The sequence below is a fragment of the Lepisma saccharinum genome, chromosome 4, assembly GCF_977018435.1.
Source record: "Lepisma saccharinum chromosome 4, izLepSacc3.1, whole genome shotgun sequence".
NCBI lineage: Eukaryota > Metazoa > Arthropoda > Insecta > Zygentoma > Lepismatidae > Lepisma > Lepisma saccharinum.
The window spans coordinates 5,612,619-5,631,387 of record NC_139232.1 but is presented as its reverse complement, the minus strand read 5'-3'; the positions used below and the strand labels follow the sequence as shown (position 1 = coordinate 5,631,387).

The 18,769-nt window shown below is 40.8% G+C and overlaps 1 protein-coding gene across 2 annotated transcripts in view; it reads right to left on the bottom strand.

Annotated features, from left to right (window-relative positions):
• Positions 1 to 18,769, bottom strand: part of LOC145987086 (nucleoside hydrolase-like) — a 47,843-nt gene that overhangs the window by 2,601 nt on the left and 26,473 nt on the right. For both annotated transcript variants that reach the window (XM_083121554.1, XM_083121555.1), the window contains exons 2-5: positions 18,307 to 18,519; positions 15,394 to 15,568; positions 13,059 to 13,175; positions 4,562 to 4,701 (exon numbers count right to left, since the gene is read on the bottom strand). In XM_083121554.1, the coding sequence (XP_082977680.1) occupies positions 4,562 to 4,701; positions 13,059 to 13,175; positions 15,394 to 15,568; positions 18,307 to 18,498 (624 nt within the window). In that variant the 5' untranslated portion in view covers positions 18,499 to 18,519. The remainder of the gene's footprint in view (positions 1 to 4,561; positions 4,702 to 13,058; positions 13,176 to 15,393; positions 15,569 to 18,306; positions 18,520 to 18,769) is intronic.

Below are 18,769 nucleotides of genomic sequence, written 5' to 3'. Positions count from 1 at the left end.
ATTTCCCGTCGATCACGAAAAGAGCGATGCTATTGGATATATAGATAATTCAACATTCGATAACCGACAAAATCATTATAAGCATAGAAATGCCGATCTACAATATTCAATTTTATTGTCGATTTGCAAAATATTTAGTAAAAACTTCCCCTCTCCTTCCAATGATAAATGAACAAGAATAATTACATTTGGATACATGAAAGAAGGAGGATCGGGCGACTACCCAGGGCGCCAAACCGGGGCATCCTTCTCGATTAGAGCCAAATCCTAAGCGTGAGTTTATTTTTTAGTCCACTTTATGCACAGAAAAGCAGAGACAGACGATCTATAATTTAAAAGGGGTCCAAACCACTATGTGCCTCTACCGGCTGCGTGGCTATTTGTTTTCAAGAGTTGGATTTTTATTGACAAGAATAAATTGAACCTACTGCTGAATAACTTAATAAGTATATTGCAAAATCATCTAAGATTAGAGATTATTGTTGTTTTGATGTCATTATGTAGGTATTCAATAAACACATAGCTACCTACAATAAACGTGTTCTTTAACAGCATTATAGTATTTTTAAAATAAGGCTATTATTTTTCGTCAAAAAAACCGTAAATATATAACATGGTTAAGATTTATATTGGAGGAATGTGGAAAGTAGGGGGAGCCAAAAATTCCATCTCGCCCGGGTGAAAATTTTATCTTGAGCCACTCTTGCAAACAAGGTACTCGATCCAACGACCACATGCAGAAAATCAGTTGTAATCTATCTAGCAGTTGTTTATTTCTAACGACCGACTGACCAAACCAACCAACTCCAGCGAAATCAAGAGAACAAAAAAATTAAAGAAAATGATAGTACTCACTCAGTCCACACTACCCTTCTTCGTTCTTCATAATTTGTCTTTCCCTTCCGCCTTATCTGTCTTATTACTGCAGTCGCTGCGCGCTTTGTACAAGTAGCTAACTTCCCTCCAAATATTCAACAACGTTAAATATTACGTATCTGCTTTCGCTATGTACAGTTTTCCCTTTCATCATGCTCACTTTGCAATGAAAGAGGAACGAGCTTTTTGATAGTGTAACAATTTTGCCACACAATGGAAAGAGCTGCTTGATCCATGTCTCCCCCCTCCCTCCCCCCTGCCTGAGCGGGAAGATAATTCGACTACAGCGCCACAAGAACAGTTTATTTTGGCCAAGCAAAGGCAATGCAAGACATTGTTTCGCGTTTCGCTTTCAGCGTTGTCCTCCCCTCCCTTCTGTTTTCTTCCTTGCCCCTGTCATGCTCGGAACAGGGTGGGAGAAGATACCATAGCAATGTCCCTTTTCCAAAAAAAAATCCCTCGTTTTACGGTGATGTGTGTGCAGCCTCTACTCCGCCACACGATCTCGAATGGAATGGGATTGTAACACTGCTGTATCGTGAACACAGCACTAGCAGTGCGAGTAAGCCCATAATACCGCGATCTAGAAGAGCGAATACCTTCTCTTATCTTGCGTGCTGCAAACAGCGGCAAACGAGCACACGGCGGCTTGTGTGCGAAGCGAACATATCTCAGCGGCAGACACTGGTAAATCGAAACCGATGGGGTGATTGGGCTTCGGAACGTTTGATGTTTTGAAGGAGATAGTGTTCAGTGAATAAGTTTAATAAAAATAATTGCATTGCAGATATAAATGGGTGTGCACGTGCGAATAGGCAGCAGCCGCTACTGCTTGTAACCACACATTCGCACACATTATTACCATTTTACCAACTAGAACGACGTTTACAAACATTGAAGTCAGTGGCGGCTTGTAATCACACATTCGTGATTATCTCGAAAACGGCTCGTTTGCTCATGTTTACGGAGACTTTCTTGCTTCTAAATTATTATCGTGTACTTTCACCTGTGTAAGTTTGCCCTATTACTTTTGGGACACCCTGTATAGCCTAACTGGTTGATACAATGCAAACGGGATGTTTCGTTATAAAATGCGTACATTTGCATTAAAAAATATACGGGTGATTTTTTTAAAACTCATGGTTTTCTTTGTTGTGTAAAATTTGTAAATGAAGTATTATTTCCATGCGGTTTGTGGCAAATGAATAAGGAAGGATGGGAGATTTATTGGAGTATGTTTACCGGTTCATATGCATTCTGGGTAATATCGCCCACGTCTCAACAAAAACAGCAAATATTCACCAGTGTACCCTACAATAACATTGAAGTATTGGAATTTTGCTAAACTGAATTAATGAAAATGAGTTCTTTTTTTTTTGTATTTACTCAAACATAAATAAAACATAAAAATTATGGCACAGACATATGACATAACATCTCACCTTTAAAGAATGTTCTGAAAGTGTCGACCTCCTTCCTGTAAACAAAGTCGAACACACCGTTCCATGTTAAGGGCTGTCTGATATAGTGTTTCTGCGCTAATGTTTGCAATTTCAGTGATAATGTTCTGCTTCAACATTTCCAGGGATGTAGGGTTGTTTGTGTACACACGTCCCTTTAGGAAGCCCCACAGAAAGAAGATGTAGGGTTGTTTGTGTACACACGTCCCTTTAGGAAGCCCCACAGAAAGAAGTCAAGTGAAGTTAAGTCTGGAGACCTCGGAGGCCACAATCCCTTTGAAATAACCCTATTCGCAAAGAAACTTTCAATCAGTGCCATACTGTCATGCGATGTATGGCATGTAGCACCATCCTGTTGAAAATAACACTGTGTGAGTTCAATGTCGTCCAAACTTTCAACAAATTCCATGAATATTGCCCTGTACCGTTCTGTGTTCACTGTTTCATTGAAGAATATTGGACCCACTATACGTGATGCTGAGACAGCACACCATACCCCAACTTTCTGTGAGTGCAATGGAATTTCGATTACACTATGTGGATTTTCAGCTGCCCATATCCGTGTATTCTGAGAATTAACCCAGAGAGATGAAACCAGGCTTCATCAGTAAACCACGTTATTTTCAGAATATCAGGATTACGCACAATAAACATTAAAAACCAATTACAGTAATCTACACGTTTAACTTTATCTGGATCCTTCAATACTTGAACAGCTGTAGTTTTGTACGCCCTTAGTTTCGCAGTTTTCGCTTCCTTTTGACATGTTGAATAGCTATAGCCGGTTTCTTGTGACAAACGACTGAGAGACTTCTTGGGCGATCTCAAGAGTCATGCACTGACATCTTCCACAACACCTGCCCGCGGGGTCCGATGCTTCCCTGTCTCACTCAGAAGCGATCCTGTTTCTTCCAGTTTCTTCACTAGCGACAATATTGTGTTCCTGTCTGGGGCAGAATGTGAGGCAAATTTGTTTCTAAATGCCCTTTGCGTAGCAACAACTGAATCAGTTTTCCAAAAACTTTTCACGATAAACACACGTTCCTGCAAGGAGTACACCATTCTTACTGTGTGTCCTGATCACAATAACGCAACTTTTCAGCACAACAATTACGCAAAAGCACACAACTTTCCAGCACAACAATATAACAGCTCAGTTTCCTGGTTATTGTTGACAATGACAACGGTGCTATCTACAGGAGGAAACTTAAACCTCCGCACTGCATCCAAACCCCCAGACCATATAGACGCGAAAGGTACACTGGTGAATATTTGCTGTTTTTGTTGAGGCTTGGGCGATATTACCCGGGATGCATATAAACCGGTAAACATACTCCAATAAATCTCCCATCCTTCCTTATTCATTTGCCACAAACCACATGGAAATAATACTTCATTTACAAATTTTACACAACAAAGAAAACCATGAGTTTTAAAAAAATCACCCACGTCTCAACTTCTTATCTCCGTATTCTGCTTCCATTTCGTACTAATTATATGAATCCCTTCGTTATTGTTTGGTTTTTAAGTCCACTTTGTAAACAGATGGGCTAATCGGGACTGGACCTACAGTTTAAAGTGGGAACCGAACCAATACACTCTGTACCGGGAATCTATGGAGCAAGCGAACGAAAACAAGTCTGTTCACAAAGAGGAAGCGGCTGCATGGAGGAGATATACCCAATCCCTTCGTTATTACGAATGACACGCATAAAATTTTCCACATAGCAGTGTTTCTGAATGTTGCGGCCAGTGGACGATAAACTGAAGTCACTTGTCTTTTCTTTACGTTGTGCGTTGATCACTCGCGACGATGAGGATGATTAGATGAAGTTGATAAATGTACACATCAGTATGTACACAAGTTCAGACTGCCCAGCCTAGTGGTTAGAGTAGCGTGCTAGGAATTCAGGCGTCAGAGTTTCAAATATTGTGCAAGGCATGAACTTATATGCAGTTTTGAGGGATAGTTCAAATTTCCTAATCCACTTGTGAAGTCTCACCTACCTCTTTGTAACTGCAATAATTATTATTATTATTACTATTATGTTATAACAAAGAGTGAAATGAAGACACATTTCTCAAAATGCACCTAACATGCCGAAAAACACATTTTGTAAACTTCGTTACCAAACAGTATCGCGTTTTGTTGTTTTCTAAGCATTTTGAGCCATTTTCCCGTGGCTTTATCTTATATTCAGATCATTTTCTAGAGAAGTACTTACGTAGGGTATGCTGCCATACTTGTAAGCAGTTTCCCATGGAAAAATCTTGATTGGGCACTTCATGTTGTGGACGACTATATGGGCTGCCTCCGGGTCACAGTAGAAATTGTACTCAGCGCATGCGGTGACATTCCCAATGCCTGAGGAAAATAATGCTTAACACATTTGATCTTTATATTTACAATTATGTAATGTATTAAGAAAAGCATAATTTTCAGCAACTGTGGCTTGTGACGGTTGATATACAGGGTGTTTCTAAAGGTCGTTTACAACGCTTGGGAGGTGATTCCTCACACGATAACAAGCAAAAAGTGTGAGTTCCATTTTTACGACTGAGGCTTCGTTTCCGAGATAGGAGCCTCGCAAAAGGTGACAAAGTGAACGTCACACCTAACTGGGACGATTACTATCACAGATAGAGGGGCGGTTCCAAGGGAATCATAAAGGAATCGTATGTGCTCAGTCCGGAAGTCACTATGAAAAGTTCACTGAACGCATGCGCAATGGAGTCCTCAAAGGAATTGGGGATTTCCAGCAAGAACAATGCATAGAAAGGGTATGTAACGCAGCAAAAAGGACCGTGACAATGAGAAATGCGTTAAAGACAACACATCCCGACCTCAAACATCAAAACATGAGCACGGAACACAAAATCCGAAAAGTTGAGCATGGTTGCATACCCCAGTTACACGCGAGGAATGAACGAATATTGTTATGTGCCATACGAGAGACACATTACTCCACCAGGAGGAGGGAAAGAAAAACACAATATCAGATGATTGCGACAACGTGTATTTTTACACGCGACAACTACGTAATACCCCCTCCACACAGACACAACAAACAACAAATGCTACAATGTCTTACGCACAGACAGCGCGTGTCACTGTACACCAACTGAAGATGTCAGCAGTTCGCTCTAGGTTGTCATACGCATTGAAGAGTACTAGTATGTTGTATTGAAAGAAGTTGACGTGGTAGAGTGGGCAAGTCAAGTATCGCAACATTTGGCCTGTGGTGTTCGTACAGTGATACGGCCAATTTGTGCAGTGTGCCAGTGTTAAACAAAAACGATACTTTGCAGTTCCAGCTCCATATTACACAGATGGCTGCGTATACGACCCAGCAGCTAGCAGACATGCATCTCATGTATGGGGAGGCACGTGGTAATAGCCGTGAGGCAAGGCGTATTTATGGAGAACGCTTTCCACATAGACGTTTACCGTCTCACGCCTTCTTTCAGGTAGTGGGCTGTCGACTGCGTGAAACATGGTAAGTGTTACCACCGCGGCAAGAAGTTGGAAGACCCCGAAGTGTACGCACACATCAGTTTGCAGAAGATGTGTTAACAGCGGTCGCAGAACATCCAGGCACTCGCTCGGGCACGAAACACGTCTCATGTGAATGTTTGGGGGTTTGGCGAGTGTTGTCAGAGGAAGGAATGCACCCTTTTAAACTGCAGAAAGTACAATAACTGTTACTGTTACTTTCGCCCTCGTATGGAGTTTCGCCAATGGTTGTTGCATCAGCTGGACACAAACCCTCACTTCGGGGCAAAGGTATTGTGGTGCAAAGCCTGGTGCAAAGCCATTTGCACCAGGATGGATGTCTTCAATAGTAGAAACAGTCATGTCTGGGACTTTGACAACCGACATCACCAGCACAGGTTTTCAGTGAATGTGTGATGTGGGATAGTACGTGATCATTTAATTGCACCATACATTCTCCCTGTTCGCCTGAATTTTCGCACGTATCATGCATTTCTTAGTGAGGTTCTGCCGGAACTGTTGGAGACCGTGCCTTTGGCACTGCGGCAAGAAATGTGGTACCAACACGATGGGGCACCAGCTCATTTCGATCGTAATGTAGTACATTTCCTGCATGATGTGTTTCGCAATAGGTTCATTGGTGGGAATGAGCCTGTGCCTTGACCACTGAGGTCGCCAGATCTCAACCCTCTCGATTTTTTCTTCTGGGGAGAAATGAAAACCCTCGTATACGACACACCTGTCACATCAGCTGAGGACCTCGTTGCTCTCATCAACGTCGCCGCCGCGACGGTAGCAGATACACCTGGCTTGTTTGCTCGTACTCGACAATCCTTGATTCGTCGCTGTCACCTCTGCGTAGAAGTGAACGGCAGACATTTTCAAAACCGGCTGTGATTATCGCCCTCGGCAAATCCCAGTGAGAACACTCTTGGTATTGCTCCCCACACCCTTTGTGTGGTGAAAGTGACATCTTCAGTTGGTGTACAGTGACACGCACTGTCTGTGCTTAAGACTTTGTAGCATTTGTTGTTTGTTGTGTGTGTGTGGAGGGGGGGTATTACGTAGTTGTCGCGTGTAAAAATACACGTTGTCGCAATCATCTGATATTGTGTTTTTCTTTCCCTCCTCCTGGTGGAGTAATGTGTCTCTCGTATGGCACATGACAAGATTCGTTCATTCCTCGCGTGTAACTGGGGTATGCAACCATGCTCAACTTTTCGGATTTTGTGTTCCGTGCTCATGTTTTGATGTTTGAGGTCGGGATGTGTTGTCTTTAACGCATTTCTCATTGTCACGGTCCTTTTTGCTGCGTTACATACCCTTTCTATGCATTGTTCTTGCTGGAAATCCCCAATTCCTTTGAGGACTCCATTGCGCATGCGTTCAGTGAACTTTTCATAGTGACTTCCGGACTGAGCACATACGATTCCTTTATGATTCCCTTGGAACCGCCTCTCTATCTGTGATAGTATTCGTCCCAGTTAGGTGTGACTTTCACTTTGTCACCTTTTGCGAGGCTCCTATCTCGGAAACGAAGCCTCAGTCGTAAAAATGGAACTCACACTTTTTGCTTGTTATCGTGTGAGGAATCACCTCCCAAGCGTTGTAAACGACCTTTAGAAACACCCTGTATATTTTATAAATATCATCCCTCTACAACTTCACTCTCCTCTTGATATACGAGAGTGAAGTATTCCACTCGCCCAAATGAGTCACTGATAATTACGTAACATATCAAGTTGCGCAGTCTTCTCGATAGACGGCGTTTTGCTTCCCCGAGAGGTAACTCTGCGCATGCGTAGATGTTCTTGTTGATCGGGCAGCGCTGGGAAGTCAGTGAAGAAGTAAGAGACAGCACTGACAGAGTAGACCAGGAATAGACGCCAGCCGGAGCGGAGAGACTTTACGTTAGTTCGTGCAACAAGTGCCCGACCTTTTACCTCCCCTTCGTTACATAATTGGCATGGCATTTAGCTGACGTTATACGTTTGAGCTGCCATATCTTCCAAGTCGATCTGGATTCTGCCATGTTACGTAACGGGGAAGGAAAGGGGTCAATATGGGCTTTTGTATTATCAAGTTTTTTTTTTTTTTTTGTAACTCGCTAAGACGAGATGTTTGCTGTTAAGAGATTTAATATTTGTTCTAGATTCATGAGTAACTTTAATTGACTTCTTTGGCTACACAAAAAAAAATCAATCAGTCATAAATAATTTATTTTGTGTCTCTACTCCGAACCGGCGCAATATCACGTAACAATTTTACAAAAAAAATCTATCAGTGACTTCTTTCGACAATACCTTAGTAGTGTAAGTATAATTGTTAGGATGTATTTCAAATGAGTGTATACATACATACAGGGTGGGAAATAACCTTTTGCTAGGGGTCTGCAGGAAAAAGTAACAACAATTAAGAAATTATGGTAATACCAAATGTTTACTACGACAATTGTGGTTACAAAAACAAAATTAAAAGTTGGTTCACGACAAAGCACCTTGCTTCAAGGCAAATGCTAAAACCAAGACTTTCTTCGGCGAAGTGGCATTGACTTCTTAAGCAGTTCTGAATGGCTGGGTGCAACAACGGACCTGAATGCAGCGAAGCACTTTGGGGCTATTCTGAAGGACGCAGTTGAGTCCTTGATGATAGTGGAACGCGGACCGGACCGCTATTTTCGGCCAACACTCCTTGCACATCTGGAACAAGTCCTCCGTGACATGGAATGGAATACGGACTGTTTGCGAATCTTCTGAGCTCCTACCCTGATCGTCTTCGTGCTGTGAGAGAAGCAAACGGTGGACATACTAACTTCATAACTAAGGTCATGTTAGTTAGTTCATAATTTCTTAATTGTTGTTACTTTTTACTGTGGACCCCTAGCAAAAGGTTATATTAAAGAGGAAATAAAAAGTAGGCTTAATTCAGGAAATGCATGTTACTTCTCTCTTCATAAACTTTTGTCTTCTCGTTTAATCTAAGAAACTAAAACTTAAAATATACAAAACAGTAATTTTGCCTGTAGTATTATATGGATGCGAAACTTGGTCCCTTACATTGAAAGAGGAACATAAATTGAGAGTATTTGAAAATAAGATCCTTAGGAAAATCTTTGGACCTAAAAGGGATGAGGAGACAGGTGAGTGGAGAAGGTTATATAATTTAGAACTACATAATTTGTATTCATGTCCAGATATTATTAGAATAATTAAATCAAGAAGACTTAGGTGGCTAGGCCATGTGGCACGAATGGGAGAGGAAAGAGGAGTTCACAGGATTCTTGTTGGGAAACCTAATGGTAAGAGACCTGTAGGAAGGCCAAGACGAAGATGGAGGGACAATGTTGAGATGGACCTAAGGGAAATCGGAAGGGATGGAAAAGAGTATATAGAACTTGCTCAAGATAGGGAAAGATGGAAGGCCTGTGTTGCTGCAGCCATGAACCTTCGGGTTTAAGAAGGGTAGGGAGTTAGTTAGTTCATAATTTCTTAATTGTTGTTACTTTTTACTGTGGACCCCTAGCAAAAGGTTATTTCCCACCCTGTATATTAGCTTTTAATCCTTATGATTTCCTTGAATGATGAATTGAGAGGGAGAGTCTGTGCGTGAATGCACAGAAGGTAAATTTCGGGAAAATAGATCTCTATTTATTATAGGCAGTATAGAAAAGAACAAAATAAGAAAACTAAAAAAATAAGGGAACGGGAGAGCGTAAATTGTAATTGAGGTCCACTTACGGGTAAATTGTGAACTTTGTTGACTCCGTAAAAATGTGTTCGTTGAATTGTTCTATTCAGGGTATTTAAGAATTTAAACTTTATTGTACTAGTCAAATCACTGTTTTTGTTTTACATAAGAAAACTATTCATGAATAAAAGCCTGTTAATTTTGAGTAACTTTTAACGAATCAAAAGATACTAAAGTCATTACTGTTCTATAAATAAGTCATCGACGTAGAAAAATCTTGTGTGAATGAGACCGTCTATCTGGGTTATTTTGGGCGTACGTAATTTTGTTGGGAGGGGGAACTAGACGATTCCCCCATTTCTCAACAAGGTTCCGTTAACCCAGATTTGGGCACTCGGGCATTTTGAGTTATTTGTTTCCTGCGAGCAACCCAAATCGATCCACATAGTTCAGGGTATAATATTGGGCTGGGCGATTAATAACTGAGGTAGCACTTTCCTAAATTTATACGCTTCAAATATTTATTTAGATAAATTGAAGTGCTACTAAAAATATGATAGTATTCGCCACAGGCTGCTTACTGGTTAAGAAGTATTTTAAACGCAACAAAATACAGTTCAAAGTGTCAATTTTTCCCAAGTAAAGGGTTACCGCTCTAGCCTTTGGTGCATTCGGTTCCGGGTTTGATCCGTGGTGGGAGTTCGAAAATTGTGTTCGTGGCCCACCGCAGTGAGGTCAATCATTGTGGAGCTACTTGAAAAGATGTACGGGAGACTGGAACACATTTGGACATGGCAAATTTCCCGGAAAAGCGAAGTTGTGCGAATTTGACACCAGCGGCAGTAGATAGCAGCACTGCAGATGCGCTGTTAGCCGGTAGTCGGACCATTCATCAAAGTTCAACTGGTTATACACAGAAATTTTTCCGAAATATCACCGGGAATAGATCCCGGGACGCTCACAACAAAGACGATAGGCCTAACCATTTGACTCCGTGGGAGTGCTATATTTTCCAGCCACTGTGCACACTTTCCGAGTCTGTTAATACAGACACCCTGTCTCGGAATCTGCGGAGCAAGGTCGCTCATAACGGTAGAAAAGGGGAGAAAGCGAGTGAGCGGAGCAAAGCAGTGCGCGCTGCTACAAACTGGTAGCTGCAACCGCGTTTTCCCCTCCATGCACTTACTTTCCCTCTCACGCATTCACTGGTCGAGCCTTCTCGAGTCACTACTTGCGTAGTTGTGACCTGTTTTCGTCCGTTTGCTCCATAATTCCCGGGAGAGAGTGTAGTGACAAATATCCTCTAGAAGGAAACTATTCATAATCGAGTTTCTAAAAAAAATAATTCTGTTCGTACATTACGATATCAATAATTATGCACATCGCGCTACGACGCCAGGGGTCCCGGGTTCGAATCCCGGCCTGGGCATGGATGTTTGTGAGTGTCCATTCATCAATTTCATCATATCATCACTCATCTCCATCTTCGCAAATTAGCCAAAAGCGACACAAGAAGCGAAGTAAAATAAAGAAAACCAATCAATCAATAATTATATCAAATTTTCACCAGTGAATAACTTTGTAAGCATGTGTAGTGTACTTAAATGTGATCATTAGGGTCTAGGACTTTATGTTAACATATTCTTTATTTGGCATTGTAACGAATACTGGGGTGAGATCTTTACGTATCTGATGAAAATCAGCCGAAATAGACTTGATGAGGCATTTTTGACATATTCTACCAATTTCGCGTTTTTACAACATATTTCTTCAATTTTCTCGTAACAAGACATATGTCTGTACAACTTTGTAATTGTCTTGCATATAATCGGTAATTTTATAATTTATTCTTTGTACCTTTAGCGAAACGGATAGTTTATATTATCGATAACAGGATGAGGCAATTGCGGAGGATGAAATTAAGTGTAACTTGTTCTGACAACAATTTTTAGGCTGTTTTTCAGATTTTATATAGCTAGTTATAAAATCTGCTTTAAAAAATTGTGTTTGTGTATTGGTTGCCTAGATTTACCAGAGTTGTAGCGAGCTGCCAATTATGCTTTAGTTTCCACAAAAATGTAAATCTGACATAATAGTAAATGAAACTTGGGATAATGAACCTCTCAATATTTTCAGTATTTTCCCTCTACATTCTTCGGTTAAAGGATTCTGATTTGATTTAATACTCCATCCCTGCCCTAGTCGATCTTCCCTTGAAGATACTGACGTCCCATATAATGAAAAAATCGAAAGTATAGTTTTGAATATCTTTGGCTATAATGGAAAAATTTCTGCATTTTACTGACATATTTTAAAATTTTTTAGGACATGTTTTTTCAATTTTTTGACATAATTACTAGTCTTCGGATTTTTAGGTTCAAAAAGTGTGCTTTTAGGTTCCTAAAATAGGCTCTAATAACCCTAAAATAGGTTCAGAAAACCCTAAAATAGGTTCTAAAAATCTTAAGTTAGGCTCGAAAAATCCTGAAGTAGGTTCAAGAAAACTTGAAATTGTTAGGTATAGTCACTGGCAATGAAAATGGGACACCTATATCCTGAAATACACACTATCTTGCATAATGTTGTTGCCTAACCCTACGGCGATGGCAGAACTTACCATTGGAAATTTGCAATTAAAATCCACTCTTCGCCGTATAGTTAGGCAACAATCTTTTTTTCATGTTATCCACAGTCAAACTCCGCAATTTTGTCTGTAGGATCATCTTATATGCTGAAAATAATCTTTCAACAAAAACATAGCCAGTGGTTCAAACTTCAATGCTGAAATGTTAGTTTGGAAGGCGTGAATGCACATAGCACCGAAGTGACGTGAAAGTGAGCAAGACCACACAGATCAGACCACTTTGGATTGTACAGGTAACAGTGGCACCAGACATTTTGCTTTGTTTAGAGCTTTGGAAAATCACCATGGACTTGGAGGAAGGGAAATCGACAGAGAGTACGTTTCAAACACATCCGTCATTGAATTTTTCGTGATCAAACAAAGCAAATGCCTCTGTGTGACATAAAAATCCTGTCAAACTTTTAAAAATATATAAAAACCTAAAACAAAGGCTTCATTTAGGCGCATAAACCTAAAATAGGTTCTAACAAGCAAAATAGTTTTTTTAGGCACTATAAAACTTCATCAGTTGTTGCGTTTTTTTAACAAAACGCTGACATAAAGTATTATTACTTACGTACATTTAAAGGAAAAAAATACGTATTTTACAGTTTTATAGGACATAAAGTTCCGAGCTCTACTCATCATAATATAAATTATATGTGAGCGCTACTTCAAGTAAAATTACCTGCAGAGAGAACATTTAAATATCTAGCAAATTTGCTTTGAAAACGATTATCTGTTTAAACACACATACTTCTCACGTATCGTTTATGTAAATCCTATTACCGAACTTGGCCCACAGCAAACACATTGAAGTTTAACCAAGGTAATTTGAAAACGAGATGCATATTTACCTGACCAAATGCACATTCTTTTTTAAGTTGACGCGTTGGATTAGGGTGCTTGCGAAACTTACCTTCAGAATTTCCACCCATGATGACCACTTCCTTCACATTATGACAGAAGGACGGATCCATTCTGATGGCCATGGCGACATTCGTGAGAGGGCCAAGGGTTAGCAGGGTTATTTCTCCTGGAAGGAAAAGGAATGTTTTAGGGAAATTCACTGATGCAATATCTCAAAGCATATATCACTGTTAGATTTAACCGTATAATCTACAAGGGGAGAGTGAAAAGTTCTGAGCCTCACATGGAAGGAGTGATGCTAGGTAGTTAAAATGTTTGCAACGTCCCCCGGTTGTACACCAGTCGTCAAAAAGCTACTCCTTTAGTCGGGAACATTAGAATCTTTGCTTGCTGGGTAGAAAAGAAACACAGCACTGTTTTCAAAGTTAAACGCAGTTTTATAATCGCGTATATTTCATAATCACTTACCAATAAAACACTAGAACATTCAATACTAACGTTGGGCAATTCACTCGCATATAGCGAAAGTCAAATTACATAATTAATTGCTTACTTTCAACTTATCGGCCAGAAGAAAACTTGAAAACCGAAAATCTATACTTGAATTCTCTCAGTTTCCAAGTTCTTATTGATCCTTCACCTGTTTTCCAAACTCAGTCTGTCGTCGGGTGAGAAACATTCAGGTGAGTTCACTTCCTCTGCTGAGATGAGAAAGTGACGTCAACACGAACAGATTATGACGTACTTATAAACATATATACAAGTTCCAACCATAACTGTATCAATCTAACTATAGTTGTCTGTGACAACTTGCACATTATTTGAAATAACAAACAATTAACAATCTTAACTTCTTACAAATATAAAACCTTAAACTCTCAGGTTCGTTACATGTTGGAGGATGTAAGGTTTGACTTTTAGGACACTCTGTGCGAACTTTTATGAAATTCACATGTTTTCTTCTATTTTTTTGTCAGTTGAAAATGAATGAAGTGTCAGAGAAGAGAGTGGCCGACAGGGCGTGATTCGGTGTCTCTGTCGGCAAGGCGTCACTGCAACGGCTGCTTTGGTCGAGTGTGGCTTCACCGCACTTCCCCATCCACCTTATTCCCCCGACCTGGCCCCGTCAGATTTTCATCTGTTCCCCTGCTATGAAGAATTCACTTCGAGGACGTCACTTCCACACGGACGAAGGCGGTCATTCAGTGGTGAGACTCAGGACAAATCATTCTACCAGATGACTGTAAACAAATTGCAGGACAGAATGCATAAGTGCATTGATCTGGGGGTGATTATAGAGATTATGTGATTATGTAGAGAAATCATAATGAAAAACTATAGCTCAAACACCCCTTCCCTGTGAGGCTGAAAACTTTTCATTCTCCCCTCGTACAATATCCTAACTTTAAAATGTAACAGTCTGTCTGTCAATTCACAAAACGTGACGCAACTATTTTTAGGTCTGAGCTTATATATTTTCAATTTTCGCTGGGAAGAGTATCGGTTCAGCCCTAGCAAAAAAGCAACCTAAACTAACCAAATGCATAAATACAAATACAATTTTACTGGATAATTATTTCCCTTCCAATACTATATACAGGGTGTCCATCATTAAAGTTGCCCAACTCACATCCCTCTGGAGCCCGTTCAAAGCAACGGATTGCGCTGAAACTTGGTATAGAGTCTATGGAGACCAGAGGAAGCGAATGCTGACGGAAAAAAGGATTAGTTCAAATTTTCACCACCAGGTCGAAATGTGGCGCTGAGATCTGGTGCACAATGAACAACTTCCCGGGAAACGCTTCGTGCGACCATTGTTCACACCGCCTTACGCTTCCAAAGTGTCATTCACGTTGACAGGGGCATATTGAACACTGCTGCACCGGAAAAAAACTCAAATAACTGGTTGATGTCACTTCAGCGCCACATTTCAACCCTTTGCTTCCGTTGCTTCGACTGAACTCCAGAGGTTTCTGAGTAGGGAAAATTTAACTCTAAGCGCCACATTTGCACCTCGTGGTGAACATTTGATCTATTTTTCGTCCTCAATCTATTGCTTCGACTGAGCTCCAAAGAGTAGGAAGAATTTAATTCTAAGCGCCACATTTGCACTTGGTGGTGAAAATTTGAACTTTTTTTCCCCCACCTCATGGTGAAAAATTTAACTGTTTTTCTCGTCAGCATTCGCTTGCCCATGGTTCCCATAGCATCTGTACCAACTACCAAGTTTCAGCGCAATCCCTTGCTTCGAAAGGGCTCCACAGGGCTCGGAGTAAGGCAACTATAAAATTGTAGGGCACCCATCACAAACCAATATCAAAATTATTTCGTTAAGAAACTGGCAACCACTTTCTTATCCAGTATAAATGGTATATTTGATTTACCTGGATTCTCCGCTACTATTCTAACCAGAGCGTTCACTGCGTGCTCCTTTTGCAAGATGTTCACATCAGGTGGGTCAGGGAAATGGAAATCCCCAAAGCCATCTGAGCCGTGGATGTTCTTTGCTCTTTGGAATGTGTGGACAATTGACTCGGCCGTCCCTTTGAATACCGGAATCTACAATTTAAGAGACTTATTGCATTAATTTTGTACCTGGAAGTTAGAATGAGTGGTGAATGTGTGAAAGAACAATGCGTGTGAAAGATCTGCGTGTGCGTGTTAGACTTGCTTGTATGCATGCACGTGCATCTGTACACTCACCTGCAATTTATTTATTTATATATTTATTCACTTAAGGTTTCAGATACAGTACTGAAAGTTAATTTTATACTGAAACTGTAGCAACAAGAAAACAACAAAACTAGACAATGCAAGATGGCACAGAAAAATATAGGATACACGTACATTCTTAGCGATTGCCGGAAACTGCGTTCTGACAAGAAAATATCAATATTTACAGGCAGGTAATCTTCTTCTTTCTTCTAATATATAAAAATGTATGTATGTGTGTATATATGTGTATTTGTTCCAGCATAACTCTCGAACGCCTGGAGCGATTCAACCAAACTTGGAACACGTATCACTTGCAATCTCGAAAGAAATATTGTGGGGGTAAGACACCCCTGGCACACCTAGAGGTGGGGGTGAGAGGGGGTGACATGTAACAATAACAGAAATCAACCGATATTAGTGTGGAATCCATAGTTTTCATGGTCACTAAGATGAATAGTGACACTCCCAATGTCGTTAAACTCCAAGACACCCCTGGCACCCGTAGTTGTGGGGGTGGGAAGGGGGTGACATGTAAAAATAATCAAAAACGACCGATATTAGTGTGGAATCCATAGTTTTCGGGGTCGCTAAGATGAATAGTGACACTCCCAATGCCGTTCAACTCAAAGACACCTCTGGCGCCCCTAGGGGTGGGGGTGGGAAAGGGCGACTTGTAAAATGACCGATATTAGAGTGGAATCCATAGTTCTCGCGGTCCCCAAGATGAATAGTTACACTCCCAATACCGTTAACTCCAAGTTCATTTTACACTATAGTTAAGACTTCATTATTTTCCTGTCTAATAGAATATTGGGATAAATACAGTGCGTTTCTAAAGTCCCCGAACTCTGACTTTAAAAATTTATTGTTGAGCAACAATGCCATTTTTTTAGAAACTGTTGCTTGTGATTGTTTGTTGGTGTTGTTGGAACATACAAATCAACACTAGACGCCAATGAACAACGATGCATGCGCAGTAGGCAGCAAGAATGAAAGCCAAAAGTCCAGTTGAAAACGCGCCCGAATTCATCGTCAGCAGACGACCATCATTTTTCACAGAATACTTTCTAATGGATGCATGAGGATTTTCTGTAGCCCATATCCGAGTATTCTGACTATTCACGTATCCACACAAATGGAACCAGGCCTCATCACTGAAAAATGTTTTGTTCAGTTTGTTGACCACATTGTTCCGCGTAAATCTGTTGAACCACTGACGATAATTTCTGCGTTTCTCGAAATCCAACGGGCATAGCTCTTGAACTACTCGCACCTTGTATGCTCGGAACTTCAGACGTTTTGCAGCCCTGTGAAAAGATGACAAAGATTTTCGTACCTCTTGTGAAAGTCGCCTCAGAGACTTCCTAGGGGAGTTCTGCAATTTTTCATCAACATCCACAAGAAAGTCTTCGGTGAAAATTGATGGTCGTCCGCTCCTTGGCTTATCTGCAACGTTTCCTGTTTCGCGAAACCTTTTTATTAAATCATACACTGTTGTTTTTCCAGGTGAAGGAGCGTTGGGATATCTCCTATGAAGGATCTCTATACAGCGTTCGTATGATTTAACTTGAAAGTCAGCTTCCAAAACAGCAACCCTCTGCTCCCGTGTAAGACTCATGGTGAACTGAATTCGTGTGCGTTTTCAACTGGACATCTGGCTTTCATTCTTGCTGCCTACTACGCATGCATCGTTGTTCATTGTCGTCTAATGTTGATTTGTATGTTCCAACAACACTAACAAACAATCACAAGCAACAGTTTATAAAAAAAATTGCATTGTTGCTCAACAATGAATTTTTAAATTCGGAGTTCGGGTACTTTAGAAACGCACCGGGCAACGCCGTGTAATCAGCTAGTTTATTATATAAATGGGGAGTCCATAGTAAAGAGACCGCTGTAGAAGGGAGAGCCTTGTAGCGGGAATGTGAAAGAGCTTTATATTGCGGGTTAGCCGTGTGGGGACTCGTAGATGAAATTGGTTGACAAGGAATTCGATTTTAATTTTGTCGTTGATGATTTTATGCTAAAATATAAAGTTTGCACCGAAATTCTGCAATGCTTATTTGTAATGCTAACACAAAGCAACATTCTTGTTCATGCAACATTATGCTAACCCTTCATTCCAATGACGTCACTTTATTATGTGAACCAACATAGATTACGATGAACTCCCTTAGACAACGCCGAAGTAGCACGACCTTCTGTTTCGAAGGCAGGATAGGCATAATGGAGCTACTGGAAAATACGCATTCGTTCGCTGTAAAATTCTCATTCAGTGACTTTTCACTAATTTATTCCCACTTCCTGTTGCATCTGCCATAATTACAATGCCGCCCTTTACGGCTACTCGCGAATCAGATGACGAGAGGTTTTCCACTACATGAACGCGACCGATGTAGCCCGCTGCTTGCTCGCTCTGCAGCCCACTCGTGCATACGGGTGCGTTCTTTCACAAATAATCATAATTAACCATACTTTTTTAAATATTTCTATGAGAAGGAGACTTCCAGAAAACCTACTGTATACTACTAACTACATTTTGCCATGTTGCTTTCCCAGCTCAACCGCCTGTCGGTACTTACATCTAGCCTGTTAACAGTCTTCAGAGTCTTCAAAATGTTGACGCAGACGTGGTCCAGGGTTGTGTTCCCGTGCACGGCAGTGATCCCCATTATCTTCACATCTCCAGCCTTTTCGGCGTGAAGGCATAGGAGAATCGCGATGGCGTCATCGGATCCTACGTCCGTGTCGATAATGATCTTCCTTCTGGACATTGTGCTGTGAGTGACTGGAGACTGGAAAAGACAAAGAAAATTTAAAAAGGGATATTGATAATTACATCAGGAAATACACATTTATCACATTAGTAACTATCGTAACGTAACGCAACTCCCATGCTGCGTTTGGGATCGAACCTAGAACCTCTAGATTTAATTGGGTGGTGTAGCTATTCCTCATTCATCTCTCAAATGGTTATCACTCGCTTGGCCTGAATGTGATAAATGCAAGAGGTTACCTTTTAAAGGAATGGCGATAGAAATTAGC